The sequence below is a fragment of the Cyrtonyx montezumae genome, unplaced genomic scaffold (genome assembly GCF_038088225.1).
Source record: "Cyrtonyx montezumae isolate F1298 unplaced genomic scaffold, pur_monq_1.0 scaffold_10, whole genome shotgun sequence".
NCBI classification, from domain to species: domain Eukaryota; kingdom Metazoa; phylum Chordata; class Aves; order Galliformes; family Odontophoridae; genus Cyrtonyx; species Cyrtonyx montezumae.
In genome coordinates this window covers 20,892,141-20,910,512 of record NW_027071826.1, presented here as the reverse complement: position 1 = coordinate 20,910,512, position 18,372 = coordinate 20,892,141, and the positions used below count along the sequence as shown (strand labels likewise).

Genomic DNA, 18,372 nt, shown 5'->3' with positions numbered 1-18,372 from the left:
CACATGTGCACCCATTCTCTCTGAGGATGTGCACTTCTGACTGAGACGGACAACCTGCTGGCACCCAGAACTGCTCATCCTTCTGGCTCTGATGCTGTGAGCAAATCAGGAAGGGAATGGTCCTTCTTCGCTCCCTGCCATATACTATCACCTGCAGAGCTGCAGTTGAGTAAGTTGAAACATGGCAGTCGTTGGGCTGTGCTTGAAGCAGAGTGCTCTCAGGGCACAAATAGCAAGGAAACAACCCCAGTATGTTACGTTATTCCTGTCTCCACATCTGCTGCTGCTGGGTACGGTGAGAGAGGGCAAGAAGGGAGCAGGCAGGGAGCCAGGACTCATGCACAACAGCTGTATGTCTCCAAGATGGAAAAGCCTGTATTGTTGGGTCTATAGGATCCTCCCTCTCCTGCCAGCAACTCCAAATGTTCTTTCATCTCAGCTCTTTGCTTTCAGCTGGGCCTGGCTCATCCCACACATATAAGCCATGGCACCAGCATCATCTAGGTGTCACTGGCTGAGGATGCAATCTCCCCTGACATCTGTGCAGGCAGAGCTGGGGGTGGCAGGACAGGAGAGTGAGCTTTGGGGTTGAGGGAGGCTGCCCTGGAACTTCCCAGCAGTGTTAGGGTAATGGAGGCCACCAGCTCTGGATTGCATCCTGCCCTCATAAGGCTATGAGTGCACAGCTCCTTCTGCCCTGGAGTTTCTGGGGCTCCCAACAGCACCTCCTCCGTGCTGCCCTCCTCTGAGGGTCCCAGTTTCACAGCCAGGGCTGGGGCTTTTCTTCCCTTTACATCTCTGCTGTTTGTCTCGGAGAAAACCCATTTTACTGTTTTTCTACTACTTGAAGGTGTTTTTGGGGGTTTTTTCAGGCTATTTTGAAGCTCATTTTTCCCAGATGTGCTTTTTTTTTTTTTCTTCTTCTGTAACTTTTCTTCTTCGTCTTAAAGTTTCCGGCCACGTGACTTTCAGCTTACATCCCCTAGGTTCTGAGAAACCACAGGAGGCCAAGACCTAAAGGAAGGTGCAGTGCTCAGAGAGAAGAGCCAGAGGAAGCAGCAGAGCACAGGGCAGGAGGACAGTGTGCCACTGGGCTGGGGAGTACCAGAGCCCAGCAAGCACCCCAAGGCAGAGGAGAAATCAAGAGGGAAGCCAGGCACACCATAGGTGCAAAGGAAGCCGAGGAGGTCCTGGGAGCCAGAGACGAGAGACAGAGACAGGAGCCATGCCCCACAGCTCTGACAGCAGCGACTCCAGCATCTCCAGCCAGTCACCCCCTCCCAGCAAGCAGGTAAATAGGGACCCTTCCCTGCCTCTCCCCAGCTCTCCTTCAGGTGGGCAGGTGGCTCTGAGTGGCCAGGAGGAAGCCTGGCATCCCTTGCTGCTGCCTGCATGGCATGCTGTGATGGAGCTTTCTAGGAACTGTGGTAGAGAGAGTGGGATGTGGGGCTGAGCTGGGAGCAGTGCCCACTGAGAAGAGTATGGGGGAGACGAAGCCCAGAGAGCTGGGGCTGTGCTGAGAGCAAGGGGAAACCCCTGGGCATGGTGGTCCCGATACTAGCTGCCACATAGAAGGCTGCATGCAGAGTCCAGTGTCACCAAGAGGATGCTCAGGGGGCCTGCCTGCTTCCCACTGCTCTGCACAGCACTCAGGGCCTGGGGGAAGCCCTGCTGCTTTGGATTGCTTGTCTCCTATTTGTCCTCAGAGGGTTTTAATCTCAGTGATGCTTGGCTGAGGGAATTTTTGTTCAACAGAGTGCCTTAATGGTAGGTCTTTGGCAGGCAGAAACTAACACAAGCCCAAGTTATTTCCATCACCTTTATTATAGCTATCATTTGCCATCTGCCTAGTGCTGACAGCACCAGCAGCTACCTGAGATTTTGCTCAGGAGTCTCCAGGATGATTTCAGGCAGGTGATTTCAGGCTTGCAGCCAGAGATGGGGAAGCATCCTAGTGCAGAAGAGGATGAAGCACAGAGACTGCTAAGGGACTGGGCTTGGTGCACTACCTGGGAACTACTGTATATGAGGTTGGTAGGGTAACGAAGGCAAGGATAAAACGGTTAAGTTCAAAGAAGAGAAAAGATCTTGGGTGGGGTAGAGGGGGGAGAGGATGTGGACAGACTGATGGGCTGGGAAGATAACTTTTGTGGCTGAGTTTCATAGTCCTGTGGGGGAGCAGTGGTGTGAATGTTAAAGAGTCCACAAAAGAGGCAGCACCATATGAAAACAGAAGATGAAAGAATCTGTATGACAGTTTTAACAGTCAGAAGGCAGCAGCAGGACAAGATCTGAGCAGAGAAGGGCTGCTGCATGAAGCTCCCAACCTTGCACCATGAGCCTGAGCTCCCTTCTGTCAAGGGGCTCAGGAGCACTATGGGCAGCACTGTGGACATTGCTGCCAAGGGGCTGCAGAAAGAAGCAAGCACAGGCATGGGAGAAATGGAGCAAAGGAGGTCTGGGGAAAAGGCTAAAACTCAGAGTCTGCCTTGTTGAGCTTATAGTGTCATAGCAAGCTGCACCATGCTATAAGGGTCTGCAATAAAACAAGGCCGAGGGAGAAGGGTTGTGGAGAGGGCTTGGGATCTACAGGGATGGAAGGAGGAAAGCACAGGATGCATCTCTGGAAAGATACTTTAGCCAAGGAGCTGGAATAACTGCAATGCCATATCCTTCCATGGAGGTTGAGAAGGGAAAGGTTTTCTGAGCAAGGAACTCAAATTAACTCTCTTCTGGAGAGGTCCTTGTCCATGTCCCGCAAGCCATATCCTAGGCTGGTGTCTTGGCAAAGCAGCCACCTCCCAGCCATGCCAGGATCATGAGGGGATCATGATCTGCCCCTCTTGGCATCTGAGATGCCAAAAGCATTACATGTCCCTGGGATAGGACTTTACCTTTGTGCCGAGGAGGATGTATTCCATGGCCTGTGCTTCAAGGCTGTTTTCTGCCATGTCTCCTTTTTCATCTCCAGCCCAGCAGGAGCAGGGTGAGGGAGAGTCCCTGCAGTCATTTCCATGCCTTATGTTTCCCTAGGACTCTTCTGATGACATGAGGAAAGTCCAGAGGAGGGAGAAGAACCGCATTGCTGCCCAGAAGAGCCGCCTGCGGCAGACCCAGAAAGCAGACACACTGCACTTGGTGAGCACAGCCATCCTTCTCTGTTCCCAGCACTGAGGGCTCACACGGTGAACAGCATGCTCTCACCTGGGGGACTTGGAGCAGAGGTGCTTGGTAGAGCCAGGACAGAAACAGCGAAGCCAAGGCAGGGTGCTGGAGACAGTGCTAACAACATGGACAGCTTTCCTCTACACAGACACCCAGGGACGTTCCTCCTTCAGCAGGTCCAGAGTGAATCCTCTGGTTTATCTACGAAATGTTACAGGTTTCCTCTCTAGGCTCAATCGAGGTGACTCATTCTGTGTCATTGGTATCACGTCTGCCTTTGCCATGGGGTCTTTGTTTCCAGGATTCGTGGCAGGTTCTGTCACCACCCACGAAAATGTGATGGCCACTGAAGCCCCTAGTTCAGCAGGCAGTTCAGGACCAATAACAAGGCTTTATCTCTCAATGTGGCATAACCAGTTTCCTCTCGTAACTTCTGAATAGTTCAGCAAGAAGCTCTTCGAAAGCACGGCTTCATTAGGGTTGGTGCTCCCAGGTTCGTGCTTCATGTTGTCGCTTGGTTGGTGATGTGACAGCATACAGGCACGCTTTTCTGAAACGCTGCACAATGCAGCTGAATATTAATCATTTTCTAATATTTTAAAACATCCCTATGGCAGGGCATGCATCTCTTCTTACATTTGAACACCATACAGTACCTGGAGGTGTTTCCTATTGCATAGCATGGATTTTCCCTGCTGTCCCATTCTTTCCTGTGGCACCACAGGCACCCTGCAGCTCCTCCAGGTGCAGCAAATAGGGAGGCTGCATTTCAGGAGGTCTGGCCACTTCTTGCTGCATGCACTTGGCCAGGAATGTGTGGTCAGTGTTGGAACGCGGGGGCGAATACCTTTGCATTTTGCACTTTGGTAGATGCAGTCCAGGCTGCTGGTGAACAGGATGCAGAGCATGTGGCCTGCAGTGGGCAGAGCCATCTTTGTCCCTGAAGTATGTTGCCCCTTCCAGGTATGATAGTGAAGCTCACATTCAAAAAAACATCCTTTGACCTAGCAGTCTTCATACTTCCCCAAATCCTCATCTTTGGAAAGAATTCTTGAGACGTTGTTCCCGAGTCTTCCCTCTTACACTGTGACCTCAGTCCATGCTTGCAGTTGGTCTTACAGAGATCTCACTCTTTCCTATGTTGCTGATGAACTGACATGGTTCCAGGCTGTCTGCATTCATTAGTTCTAACACCAGCGATGGCTCTGGGAGCTGAGCCTTTGAGGAGTGGAGACGGACTCTTCTTTGGGCCTGTTGCTCCATCCTAGGCAATCCTAAAGACAGATAGGGGCTCTCATCTTCCCTCTTGAAAATCCTGACTTGCACTGAGAATTGGGCTGCTCTTAGGGCAGACAACAATCAACTTTCTTAGCAGATAAATGTTGTTCAGATGGCATCAATAACAGAGACTCATTCCTATCCCACAAGCTGGGATCTGGAACAGCTGCAGAAGCCCATGGAGCAAGTAGAGGGTGGATGGTGAATTTTTGCTAAGGCTTTTCCTGATCATCCCTTGTTCCCTCTGTCTCTGGTGGGCAATAGGAATGGTGCCTCTACACAGTTCTGCCCAGAGAAGTTGGAGTTGGGGTGCTTTCAAGGAGCCAGCAGCTCCACCTGTCCCCAGGCATCCCAGCTGCTGTTGAGGGGAACAGGTCACAGTGAGGTTGGAGCTCCCGGCCACAAGGTGATTTCTGTCAGCTCACAGTCTGACGTCAGTGACAAAACATTCTGTCACATCCCAGAGATGATGCCTGTTTAGCGTCGTAAGAGCTGGGTGCATTTACACTGTGTGCGGAGAGCAGGTGCATCCAGCAGTCAGCGCCATGGTGGAGGTCTGACAGGTCCACTCTGCCAGGGATCTGGTGCTGCTTTTGCCATCCTGCCCGAATTCACAGACTGTTCCCTGCTTCCTTCCGTCTTGCTGCATGACCACCAGCACCTGGGATGCCCACCTCTCAGTAGCAAAGGATGTGCTTTGCTCCTGGCCGCTGAGGCAAGGCTGAGCATCTCCCCTTTGTTGTTATTCTCATTAGTATCAGTAATAATTCATCTCAGAGGCCCGGGTTTCTCTTTTCTTCTGACTCAAGCGTCTCTCCCCTCCTCCCCACCGTGCCGCTGGTTTCCCCGGCTGCTAGCAGGAAGCAGTGAGTCTTTTCTTTCCAGGGCAATGACAGGTTTCCTGTGGCAGGTGGTTTTCTGGTTAAAGACGGCGGTTATTCGGCGCACCCTCCCCCCGGCCGCACGGCCCGGGAAGCGGCCAGCAGCATGCGTGTGCGTGAGAGGGAGCGAGAAAGCCTGGGCGGGCGCACTTCTCGTAAGCCCGGGCCGCCAGCATTGCACCCGCACCCAGCCCGCTGCGGGGGGGTGTTGCCCTGCTGCTGCTCGGTGCCGAATGTGCCGGAAATGTGTTGTTCTGGAAAGTGCTGGGCTGAGAGGCGCGAGCACCAGACCTCAGCCCCTGCCCTGCTCCTGGTGAGCGCCTCCTGGACGGGGCTGGGAGACGGCACTGAGGGACGTGGTTTAGGGGGCACGGCATAAGGGTTGGGCTAGTTGATCTTAGTGGCTTTTTCCAACCTTTATGATTCTGTGACCAGGAGGGGTCCCGACGCGTGATGCTGCAGCATGCCCAAATGCAGGGCAGCTCCTGCAGCCCCACTTGTAATCGCACCCTACTCCCATCTCAGTCCCCATTCACATCTGCAGCTGAGGAAGCCCCTGTGGTTTTGTCTCCCCAGGAGAGCGAAGACCTGGAGAGGCAGAACGCAGCCCTGCGCCGGGAGATCAAGCAGTTGACGGAGGAGATGAAGCACTTCACCTCCGTGCTCAGCTCCCACGAACCACTCTGCTCCATCCTGGCATCACCCCCACCACCCCCCCCGGAGGTGCTTTATGCTGCTCACTCCTTCCATCAGCCCCACATCAGCTCCCCACGCTTCCAGCACTGAGCCCGCTGGGGCAGCCAAGAACCAAATTGTGGGGCTCACTTTTCCATCTGGAGAGGGACAGATGGACAGACACCCCTTCTCAAAGTGTGTACTCTGTGAGTGACTTTGTCCAAGACCTGTTCCCTGTGCAGAAATGGCAGAGCCACCAACAAGCATCTTCAGGCGGTTTCCAGCTTGGATCCTGGAAAGAGGAGGCATTCACAAAAGAGCATCAACTGTTCCCTGGTTCTTGCCTGGGGATGTCACAGGCTGCCCCTGTGCCAGTGGCTGGCTGCAGCATGCAGCACTGGGAACTCCGGTCGGGCACAGGGATGAGAGCAGGGGTGGAGGGGAAGGTTGGGGGATGCAGAGTACAAGGGTGAAACTGGTTTATTTTTGTAAAATAAAGAATGAAAATACTTTATGCTTTGTTTTTCAAAACAGGATCAGGCACTGTGGAGATCCTGCATGATACAGGGAAGCTGGCGTGGTAGTGGGGGAAAGCTCATCTAATTGGTCTCGTTGCTAGAGCGATGGTCTGTAGGGGGCAGGGTGTGGGGGGAGACGGGCTGTTCCCTGATGTAGGGCTGGACCTGGCTAATGCATCTGACGTGCTTTGCAGAGCAGCATGGCCCTGCTGGGTGTGACGAGTGGAGATGCCAGTGGTGGTACAGGTGGTCTCTGTGCCCCAGAATTCCCAGCCTGGCAATCAGCCCAAGCACAAGGCTGAAGTCCACCTGCCAATGCAGGCCCTGCTGCTAATGCTGGCTCTCAACTGTTGCCCTCCCCGAGAAACCCCAGCTGATGGTTTTTTTCAGGATAGGGTATCACAAGAGGTGTTGCTGAAATAAGCTTCGTGTCATTCCTTCGTACCAGGACCGGAGCTGCTGCTTCCTGCACAAGCCTTGCCTGGAGCCACCCAGGTACAAATGCCTTTCCCAAACTGCAATTCACAGGGGTTTGGTGCTTCAGACCATGCAGCAACAACCCAAACTCTCCAAGAGTTTACAAGGCTCTGCTTCTGCTCCTCCAGCACCTGGTGGGTTTGGCCCTGTGTTTTTCACTTGCTGTTGCTTAGAGCTCTGACACCCTTGTGCTTGTTGGGTTATGCTGGGTCAGAGGGTGAGAATGTAACAACCTCGGGAAAGTTTGTTCTGATTTACAGCAGTATCACTGCCAATAATAAGAAATAGCCATCCATCCCAGCCTGATGGATGTGTGCTGTTTGGCTATGAAGGCAATATTTTTGTTGAAGAGCTGTCAAGGACTAAGATCCTGCAGGCTGGGTGGGGCTCTGCAAGATGCCCACAGCACTGCTAGACCACGGGTAACGTCTCTGCTTCATTACTGCGACTCAAAATGAAAATTAGTGGTAAGTGCTGAGACTGGGAGACAGGTAAGCAACAACATCCTCTCAGAACCATGAACAATTGTCCTGGCAGCACCAGCCAGGGTGCCCTTCCTCCACAGGGCTGAGCACTGGAAGCCCTTTAGGCAGCGCTGCCCTCACCCAGCATTGGTCCAACACCAGATCACAGATCAAAAACCTGATCACAGAAGATGCTTTCCATGGTTTAAGTGGGTTTTGACCTCTCCATTGTTTCTGGTTATTTTTGGGTGTCTGAAAGGCTGTCTTCCTTTGTTATGAAGAGTGGTTCCCTGGGAGACAGACATCAGCACCCAAACAGCTGGGGACAATATCTCTGCTCAGGGACACCGACCCTTCAGCCAGTGTCTGAGCACACGGTGTCTGAGTGGGGTGCTGCTGCTCCTGGTGCACAGACAGATGCTGTGCCAGCTGGCTCTGGTGCCACTTGGGCAACCTATGGCCATGTCAGTGCCCTTCTGCTGCACAATGCAGTCCTTTGCTGAAGGGCTCTTCTAAATCAGCAATGAGAGCTCCCAGTGGCAGTCAGACTCTTTTTGAGTGGAGGAATTCCAGGTGGGAAGGTTGCCCTTCCTTGCAAGCAGAGAATGAGGAAATGCTGTTTTGTGCTGGCCTCTGCTGGGCAAATGCTGAGTTCTGCTGGCTCAGAAAACTTTCTGCTAGCTCCAATATGGCACAGCTGGCTCCAGGATCAGGAAGGATGATTCCCAGAAAAGCATCTCTAGAGATGCTGGAGCTCTGCTGTGGGCAGCTCCTGGGCACAGCCAGCAGAAAGATTGATGCGTGGGTGCTGAAGGTGGTGAGGGTCAGGGGGAAGGTGGTACTGGGTGGCAGCTGCTGTGGATGATGCTCTTCTAGCCCTAGTGACAGCTGTCTCCAAATAGGTGTCTTTGCAGCAGGACAGCATAGAGATACGTGGCAAACTGCTGATGTGATCAGAGGTGGAGAGAGGAGTGAGGGGACAAGAAGGCCACGCTGTCCTTTATGTCCTTCACTGATCTCAGCACCTCCTATAGATCAAGGCATTCAGGCAACTCTGCAGAAGGGCAGAAAGTCACTGACTGTGGAGGGTGCAGAAATTTCCTTCATTTACATCCCCTCAAAAAGCACAGACTCAGCACTGTACAAGCACTCAGTCTCAGCATTTCAGGGTTGCTTCTGTGGTTAGATAAATAAAAACACGACAGCCGGTGCTGACGTAAGCTTCATGTATCTCACAGATGGGAAGCCCAAGGCAATCTTTTATGCCTGGCATTCCCTTCCTGCTCCATTCTCCTCAGCTGGGCTGCAGGTTCCCAACAGGTAGGTGCCGAGGAGGGGAGGAACAGAGCCAGCCCAAAGCAGGTGGATCCCTCCTGCTGCACCAGACAGCTCTGGTCTCAGCTGTGGTCACTGTGATGTTCTTCCTCAGAACTGATCATTTCAGGGGGCAGAAGGTGGCATGATACCCAAGCCCCCTCTGCAAGGAGTCAGAAGGGAAGGAAGGGCTCATGCATTCAGTTTGGCCAAGGACAGGCTCAGCAGCTGTTACCCACTTTGCAGTGACTCCAAAGTATTTATAAGCTCCTTTTGCAAAGCCTCCCTCCAAAGTGCTGGTGCTGCCAGCCTGCATCAGCAGGAGGAGCATCTTGTGCATACTGAACTGAAGCAACAGCCCATGGAAGGAATTAATATGTTTTCCAAAGCAGCACTTGTCACACAGGGGTGCTGAATAGATGCTAATGTTTCAGTATACAGAGATCAAAGAAGATCAGGAATCACTGCTGTGAGACAAGGTATTTTTATGAATCAAGAGCTGCGGAGAAGAGAAAAAGCAAAGTGTGGTGTAAAATGGTGAGATTTTTTTCCTAGAAAACAGCGCAGTGCCAGCGTGCTCTGTGTCCCTGCTCTGCCATGGTGTTGCCACCTTATTTATTAATGCTTTAGAAGGGGTCTGAGCACTGAGGCAGCAACGCTTGTGCATGTAAGGTTGTTCGGGTTAACCATACACCTACCAAACTGTAGGGAATTCAAAGACCCAACCTAGGACTCCTAAAACCCAGCCAAGTTTTCTCTCCCCACAGCAGTGATGGTGTGGTACCCTTGCTCCTGTCCTTGTCCTTTCTCCTTCTTGCCGAAGTGGAGGAAGAAGAGGAGCATGCCTGAGTTTGGTACTGACCCATGCATGTTTCCAGCACTCTTCAATTATTAATTAACTAATACCAGTTGTAAGCATTAAGAGATTAAAACCTTTTTTTTTTCTGTCATTAGCACGAACTGGTATGACTCACTGCAATTGAGGCTGGAGGATGCTGAGTAAGAAGGGCTTATATACTTTGAACATTTGGTATCTGGAGTTAATCTGTGACCCTGATCTGGACTGGGGACGTAAATCTAGACTGTGGCTGAGTTTTGAGACTTGCTGGCTCTTTCTTCTATTCATCACTGGGTGAAGTGATGCTCATGCTGCACGTGCATGCCTGGCGCGCAACAGAGAAGTTTTGCTCCAGTGAGAGAGCTAACAGACTCTGCCCAGCTGTCCTCATGGCTACATTTGTCTCTGCAGCCTTTTGCAAACAAAGGCTGTGAGATGGGCTCAGAAGCTAAAGCAGTACAGTATGCTAACCACAGCTCTTGGATTAGAGCTGGTTCTCATCCTGCCAGATCAGAGAGCAAGCAGAGCAAGCTGATAGCTGTTGCAGAAGGCCATGCAGAGGTATCATAACGCTCTGTCCCAAGCTGCGCAGTGGACACATCTGAGCAACCCTGAGCGAGATACTTAAGATTGTACAGCTGAGCCATTGCGCTTTGTGTAGAGGAAATTTTTGCAGTTTTGAATGCTGCAGGGCCTGCACGCAGAGCAGTTTTATAAATATAGCTATCCATCACCGTGTCCTCAGATCTTTACACACAAAACATAACAGGAAAGATTCAGAAAGGCTTAGGGAGTCAAAATTACTAACCCGCAGCAAGCCACCGCATTTGTAAACTGTGCTCTGGACCCTACCCTCTGCTGGCTGCCGGGACGCAGACAGCTGCAGGTGCCAGCAGAGGGCTCGCAGCCTGCCCTGCTCCATCGGGGAACAAGGCTGCCTTTGTCCCGCACGGCCACCCCGGCATGCCGCTGTGCAGCCCGTGCTGCCAGCTGCCCTGTGCCGCAGCGCTGGGACACGATGGCACGTGTGCGGGAGGCCGCTTGCTCTGCTGACACAAGTGGCTGTTTTCTGAAGACTACCGCTAAAGCACTGGGCGTGGAACCCAGCACAAAACGTTGCCCCTCTGTGTGCTCTCCTGGAAGGGATTGCTGCAGTGTATTGATGATGAATCCATGCCTCTCTGTCTGCAGTTTCCAGGCTAAAATGACTTCCGAGCTATTCCGAGCCACTGTCATCAGCCCAAAATTATGCATCATTCATCTTTCTCTCTCTTTCTTCTTAGAAGTTTAACATCTAACTTACCTTTATCAGCCTCCAGCAACAACGACCTTGTAATCTTCCCTTCTGTGAAAGACTGTGTGGAATAGGCTGGGACATCTTCTGATATCCCATCAGTCAGAATGTGATAAAGTCACCTAAGAGCTGTGCTAGTTAAATCTTCTAAGTGCAGTGATGAGATTTGAACGGCACAAATCATTGCTGGGAGTTTGTATGCAAGAGACGTCCTACATGATGTGGATGCTACCTATTTAAAAGGAGCCTGAGCTTCTGAGGTCTCTGCAGGAACTTCCTGGTTGGAAGATCCAGTGGGCCTTGGGGGCTGGAACTAGATGATATTTTAGGTCCCTTCCAACCTAAGCCGTTCTGTGATTGTGTCCCTGAGTACTCACTGTTCCCCTCGTCAACCTTCATCTTTCGGCCACCTCCTCCTTGGGCCTCTGATTCAGTACAGGAGGGAAAAGGCATCAAGGAATCACACTTCAGCTCGATTATCACTGCCACCATCATCCCTATAATTATGTTTATTGAAAAAACCAAGCTTGTTCCAAGGCATGTTTTTTGGTCCTTATACAATGTAGGCACCACATAAGTCACAGGTCAGCAAGGCAGAGTATATTCCAAGCACGTCAGAAGTTCTCTCCTTGAGGTCAGTTGAGAACCCAGAAGTGGTGGGCTCTATCTGATGGCCTGCATTGTTACATTTAATCTGGGACCTGACTTTCTTTGGCTTAGTGTCTTCCAACCTTCACAGATATTTTTGATTACAGAATATTGCAACCTCTTAATACTTGTGTCAACCTCCCTGTGTGGGAGATTTCCCTCTAAACCCATTTCCCTTTCAAATTCTCTTCAAGGGGTTGTCCTGAAATATAAATAATTTTTCATGGCTAAGAGGTTTTTACATAAAGATGCTGTGATTAGGGAAATCCAAAGGCAGCTGCTGTGCTGCTTCAAGAAGAAAAGGAGGTTTATCTGAGTAGAAACAGATGTGGCAGCGAAGAGGGGAAGAAATGCAAAGCACAGGAGTTTTATTTTTGTCCAGAAATTGGCTAATGATATAAAGGGGTGATTGAAGAGTTCACAGAACCAGAAACAAAACCAAGCAGCCCTGACAGCAGAGGAGAGTGGTTCTGGGAAGCGTGGGCCTGTACAGATGAGAAATCATCTGTGGGGGATTCAGGGCTGCCTGACTTGACAGACCCCAGTAACCAGGGTCTGAGCGCTGCCTTTGTTCTTCTGCTTTCAGCTGTAATTTCCATCATGGTCTGTGTTTCAGTCATTCTTAGTTTACTGTTTGATTTGTCTGATGAGATGAAGACAGTGCTTTGCTGTGAGCAAGAGGCTCCCTGGTCAGCAAGTTCTGCTCCTAATGTTGGTGATGGACTGGTGAAACCGAGGAGTTCAGGGAGAAAATGTGGAGCTGGCACTGGGCCAGAAGGGAACTGGAGATGACAGACTGTTTCAGAATGTGCTTTAGAATAGGGTTGGCAGGAGGAAGAGGACCAAATTTATTTCTTATTCCCTTCATACATCTAAAGATTTTTCTGTGTGTATCCTTTTTCTTCCTTAGCCATGTGAAGGAATATGCCTGTCCTCAGTGTCCTCAGTGTATTCCTAATGCATGCCAGTGTCTCAACTCATTTTTTTCATTACCCTCTTTTTACTTTTTCCCTCTCATTTCTGTGACCCAAGCCTGAAAACAATGTTCAGCCCCAGATGGTCACTGATTTCCTCCTTTCTGCTGCCAAGAGCTCTTTATCTGCAGCAGATTTCCATGTGGGACGTATCTCTATTATTCTGGATTTATCCTTGTTTACATATGAATCATGTAACACAGTTATAGGCAGCTAAAGCTACAGTCCTAAAGTTGTATGACCTAAATAAAAAATGTAGGTGACATTTAAATTAGTCTTGAGCAACACAAAAATTATGTCACACCATCTGCAAATTTTGCTCCTCCCTCTGCTTTTGGGACTGCTAACAAATGGCAATCCTCTGAGCAAACCCAGTGTGTCATGCTAAAAATGCCCATTTATTTCTGATCTTGATCTTCATTTTTCCATCACTCTTTAACTGATGATAGCCATTAGCTCTGGGTAACTCTGATAATATTGTGGGGAATCTTGTACAGACTGGATGAAGATGATTTTCTTTACTATTTTACTGTTATATCCTAAGAGTCCTTAGACTAAGGAGCTATTGGACCGTGATAGTCCCTTTCATTTTCCATTTCACCTCTGTGCTCTCTGCATCACCATCACTCGTTGCACTCCTGACAAATTTAAGTGATACACATGTATTATAACAAATTTATCAGCCCTTTCTGCCATCTTAGCTGGGAGCTTGGCATGACTTTGGATGCTCAACCTAACAAGAAATGAAACTATAAGCCTTAGTGATCCACAAAGTAAATACAAGCCAAAGAAACACCACCTTCTCACTTGTGATCTAAGCCTTTGTTTCAGGAATGCTGTGTCCTAAAGACATCACTCACATTTTTCCAAGTGAACTTGGAGCTGCTGTGTCAATGCTGGAGTGTTGAACACTAGCAACGACCAAGTCCACGCTTGTAAAGCTGAGTAACGTTCATATGATTCAGATAACACAATGTTAACTAAATGAACTATAGATCACAAGTGATCTGTGGGCAGCAATCTGCCAGAGTGACATACTGCTGAAGTAATTGGAAAACATGGGCTGACTCACTGAGCGCCTGGTGAGGATGAAAACAAACACCACTTTCGGCTGTTTTCCTTCAGTCCGACTGACACGTTTCAGTTCTGACCTCACTGCGTGTTTTCATGTCATAGCACGCTACATCATGAAAACACGTGGAAAGCCATCCCGAGTGAAAAACACAAGCGCTTCATTCCCCAAACGGCATTTCTGAGCGAGTCAGGCACGTGTGCATCCCTTCACAATTCCTGGTTATCTGCGTCCACCCAGGTGTCTCCTGGCACCAGGCCCTAGGGCGCACTCCACAACCTTCTCCCCCGCCCAGGGAGGTTTCCTCGCCGCAGCGCTCGGCGGCAGCCTGCTTTATGCGGGATCTGCCCCGAAACGAGCGTCGGTGCATTCGCCCGGTTCCTCGAGCTCTTCGCCTCGCACGGACGCCTCAACTTTCGGACGGGAACAGACGGCAAGGCTGAGTGCTCACGCACGCCCCGGCCGCTCCTGCACGACCGGCACCGCCACTTCGCAGCCACCCGGCGCCCAGGGCCGCCCTGCGGAGGGGCGGTGCGTCGGGAGGAGGGAGGGGAGGGCCGGGCCGGGCCGGGGGGCGGCGGCAGCCAGTCAGCGCGGCGGGGGCGGCCGGGCGGGGTTTCCCGGCCAGGTGCTCGGCTTCGGGGCCGAGGGTGCCGGCGGAGCGGAGCGGGGCCGGCATGGTGCGGAAGGAGAGCGGCGGGGCGTCGGAGCCCCGCGGAGAAGGGCGTGCGGCGGAGGTCGCCGCTGAGGTGCGGGTGTCCCGGCGGCGCTGGGTCGTGGTGCTGCTGTTCAGCAGCTACTCCCTGTGCAACGCCTTCCAGTGGATCGAGTACGGCAGCATCAACAACGTCTTCGTGCGCTTCTACGGCGTGAGCGCCTTTGCCATCGATTGGCTGTCCATGAGCTACATGCTCGCCTACATCCCGCTGCTCTTTCCCGTGGCCTGGCTGCTGGACAAGAAGGGGCTGCGCCTCATCGCCCTGCTGGGCTCGGCCCTTAATGCGTTGGGCGCCTGGGTGAAGCTGGGCAGTCTGCGGCCGCAGCTCTTCTCCGTCACCGTGCTGGGGCAGGTGGTCTGCTCTGTGGCGCAGGTCTTTATCCTGGGCATGCCCTCGCGCATCGCCTCTGTCTGGTTCAGCTCCCGCGAGGTGTCCACCGCCTGCTCCATTGCTGTCTTCGGGAACCAGGTAACTGGTGACTGCCACCTGGAAGGGACATGAGGTCACCTGCCTGGGCATGGGGACCTGGGGTGCTAAGAGGAGGAGATATGCAGAGCCTGTGTGTCCTTCCTCCTGGAGAGAGGAGCCAGGTAAGAGCCATCCACATGAAGGGGGCTCTGGACAGGTCTCACTGTGGCGTTTCACTACTTTGAAGGGAGCTTACAAGCAGAAATGGGGCTGACTTACACAGGCAGATAGTGATAGGACAAGGAGTAATGGCTTTAAACCAAAAGGGAGTAGATTTAGACTACAAGTTATGATGAAATTCTTTATTCAGGGGGTGGTGAGGCCCTGGCACTGCTGTCCAGAAGCTGTGGGTGCCCCATCCCTGGAGGCACTAAAGACCAGCATGGATGGGGCCCTGGGCAGACTGAGCTGGTGAGGGGCAGCCCTGCATACGGCATGGGTTGGGACTGGCTTGTCTTTGAGGTCCCTTCAGCCCAGCATTCCATGATTCTATAAACTGTGGTTGCATTGGGATTTGGTGCAGCAGTGTCCCCCTCCTGCTGGCTACTAGATGGGACAAAGGAGGCGAGTTGTACTTATGTCTGGGCCTTGAGGAAAAGGTCTCTAACAAACATTCCCGATACTTAAAAGTAAGGGACAGAATTTCTACAGTTATTTTGAGAAGAAACAAGTTTTTCTCCAGGCCTGGAGGAGCTAAGGTGTAGGAGCTCTCCCCTATAAAGATGGGTCAGGAAGGCCAGTGCCCCACCCTGGCTCAGGCTGTATCATGTTTGTCTGAATGCCAGCCAACGCTCAGAGGAGATAGTTTTTTCACAGTTTTGAAAGGATTAGTGAAATGACATGTTGACCCTTGCACTGGAACACCCACTGATCCCTGCTGCACTAGGCAGATGGGCTGATACTGATGTAGTGTGGCATGAGGGAAGTGGCTTCAGCTCTGTCATGTTGACACAAGGAAGAGGGAAGAACAGTCTGACATTTCATGTGTGGCTGGACCTGTTCCCCTAACTTCAAAATTCAGTACTTCTCTCTGACTGCTTTTAGCTGACTGGCTGGAGCTGTGGGTGGGCACCACTCTGACTGGAGTAGGTTTTTTTTTTGTTGTTGTTCAGCTGGCCAGTGCTTCGTCACCCTCACTGTGAAGAAGCTCCCACGCACATTTGTGTTGAACTTCTTATGCATCAGTTTGTGGCCATTTCCCTTTGTCCCATCGTCACAAGAGAAGAGTTTAGCCTTGTCCTTTTGCCTCCTGCACCTTAGATCAGATCCCCTCTGAGTCTTCTTTTTTCAAGGCTGACCAGACCCAGGTCTCTCAGCCTTTCCTCATAACAGAGGTGTTCCACACCCTTTATCATCTTTGTAGCCCTCTGCTGGACTCTTTCCAGGAGATCCCTGTCTTTTTTGTATGGGGAAGCCCAGAACTGGACACAGTACTCCAGGTGAGGACTCACCAGGGCAGAGCAGACTGTCAGACTTTTATTTAGGTGGAGTTGCTTAGCAGTGTGCTCAAGAAATACAATCAGTGTGGCATTCAGCCTGTGCTATGTGTGTATGTGGAGTCCACATCATCTAAAAGCAGCACATTGGTTGGGTGGTTGTGAAAGGCAAACTTTGGCTGGACGCTTTGGTCCTCCTCTGTGGTTTGAGTGAGACTATCATCAGTGAGACTACAGACCCATACTTAGTTCTTGCTTGTAAACCCAGGCTTTCCTTTTAGAGTATCAGAGAAACAAGAAATGGCAATGACTAAAGGCAAGGCATACCTCATAGGGAGTACCTACTCATTTCATTCCCTCAAATCAATGATCCAGTGAATGAGAAGTGGCTGTTTTTTTAGGTGGTGATGTTGGACAGGGCAAGAAATAGAGGCTTTCTTTTTCCTTAATCTGCAGTTAAAAGTGAGCTTTAGGGAGTGCCAGTAAAGGGCATAATATGGTGGATTTGTAATTGCAGTATTGGAGATGATTCCCTATGCTCCTCTGGGTTGCTAGTGTTTGCAGGACGTGGTTGCTGGAGCAGCAGGCCTTGCCCCTTTTCTTAAAATACTTGCTTTGCTATCTTTTGGGGATGAGAAATGCTGTGGCATAATGGCACTAATCACTACCTAGATGTTTAAGCAACAAGTTGAATTCCTGTGGCTTTCTAAGGTGTATCAGTTGGAGCCAGCTGGCCAAGTACTAGAATTCCTCGCCAATCTGTCTCAATTGGCATGGCATGTGCTAGACCACTGTGCTTGGGCTGTGTGTGTTCGGGCCTGTTGGCTGGAGGAGTGCCTCTCATTGCCTGGTCTCCATGACGAGCAATGGGCATCAGCAGCATGTGGAAAATTTGTACTGCTCTGCTACCAGTGCTATTGCTTTTTTTTTTTTTTAATTGAAATAATCTTCCTGTTCTGACTAAGGGAAGCAAGCAGCTGTTGGACTTGGGGCAAGAGTTAGATGATCTTTCTGCTGTAATTCTGACTCTTAGTTTCTTAGCAGGAGTTGATAAAAGCTGGTGATGGGCAGAAAGAAACCTTCTGTTTCATATTCATCTCTGCCTGTGGGGAAAAATGATGCGGCAGCATCTTCAGGTGGGGTCTGTCCTTGTACTGCTGGGATGCCTCTGTGACATAAGTGATTTAGGACTTCCATAAAGAAAACATCCTGAGGCAGAGTTTGTAGATGCTACATGTGTACTGCTTCTCTGGGCAAGTCATTCGCAGCTTCTCAGCCCTGAACACACCTTTGCCCAGTTTACTGGGGAAGAAATGCACTTCAGCCAAACAACAGCAGATAAGAGAGTGCTAGTCTCTTATCTCTTGTCTGGCAGTGATGAGGTGAGGGCTTTTAATTTGTGCAAAATGTATGATAATCTGTGAATGAAATTCAAGGAAATGTTCTTTCTTGGCAGGTTCTTTACTCTTGTTTCGAAATGAGAAGAAGAATCTTCAGGGGTTGGGGTGGAGTGGGCCTGATAATTCCAGATGAATTATCAGGTCTGCAACATCTGAATAGCCTTTGCTTTTTTCTTGGTTCTGCAGTGCCCTGTGTGGTGTGTGTGTGCTGCTGTTTCCCTCCCTGTTAACCCTGTTCTGTACTGTCTGCCCTTCAGGTAAGGCAACATCTGAAATTCCAGGAAGTGTTGTGTGGATGGAGTGTGTCCGGTGGGATTCCTTTCTTCGTGCAGACTTCTAGATCTCTTTGGTTCTTCCCTGTCTGCTGGGGGGCTTCCCGTCTCTTCAGATGAGATCTGATTCCTGTTAGAAACAGAAACAGGTGGTGATCGAGCTTGCATCTCTCTGTAGCCTGGCCCTTCATCTTCTGGGATTTTAGCTATTAGCATAGAGAAGATTTTACCAAGGAGCTAAGAGGAGCCAGTAGTGGCAGCAGTTAGAGGTGATGTTTTCCAGCACTGGCTCCTTTCTTCTCCAGCAAAGATGACAGGGTGCATCAGGGCACTTGAACTACAAGCAGTGCTGTGTGGCCAGCTCTCTGAGATCCTGCAGAGGCTCTGTGCGGGAAGGCATGCTGACAAAGTAGCAATGTGGCTTTCCCAGGAATGCCTAAGCTTCTATAAATGAGCACTGGAATCTGAAATGAACTTTT

At 50.8% G+C, this 18,372-nt stretch overlaps 2 protein-coding genes across 2 annotated transcripts in view; both read left to right on the top strand.

Moving 5' to 3' along the window:
- Nucleotides 1-878: 878 nt before the first annotated feature.
- On the top strand, nucleotides 879-6,492 carry BATF (basic leucine zipper ATF-like transcription factor). Its single transcript, XM_065755691.1, has 3 exons — nucleotides 879-1,291; nucleotides 3,034-3,138; nucleotides 5,901-6,492. Exons 1-3 carry the CDS (start codon nucleotides 1,226-1,228, stop codon nucleotides 6,108-6,110), a joined length of 381 nt encoding a protein of 126 aa, XP_065611763.1. The 5' UTR covers nucleotides 879-1,225; the 3' UTR covers nucleotides 6,111-6,492.
- A 7,783-nt stretch (nucleotides 6,493-14,275) lies between these two features.
- Nucleotides 14,276-18,372, top strand: part of FLVCR2 (FLVCR choline and putative heme transporter 2) — a 30,315-nt gene continuing 26,218 nt past the window's right edge. The window contains exon 1 of the mRNA XM_065752371.1: nucleotides 14,276-14,785. Coding sequence (XP_065608443.1) covers nucleotides 14,276-14,785 — 510 coding nt within the window. The remainder of the gene's footprint in view (nucleotides 14,786-18,372) is intronic.

Coding starts and splice junctions, on each gene's coding strand:
- BATF (XM_065755691.1), top strand. CDS start 1,226: ATGCCCCACAGCTCTGACAGCAGCGACTCCAGCATCTCCAGCCAGTCA. Junction 1,292..3,033: donor CACCCCCTCCCAGCAAGCAG/GTAAATAGGGAC, acceptor ATGTTTCCCTAG/GACTCTTCTGATGACATGAG. Junction 3,139..5,900: donor AAGCAGACACACTGCACTTG/GTGAGCACAGCC, acceptor TTGTCTCCCCAG/GAGAGCGAAGACCTGGAGAG.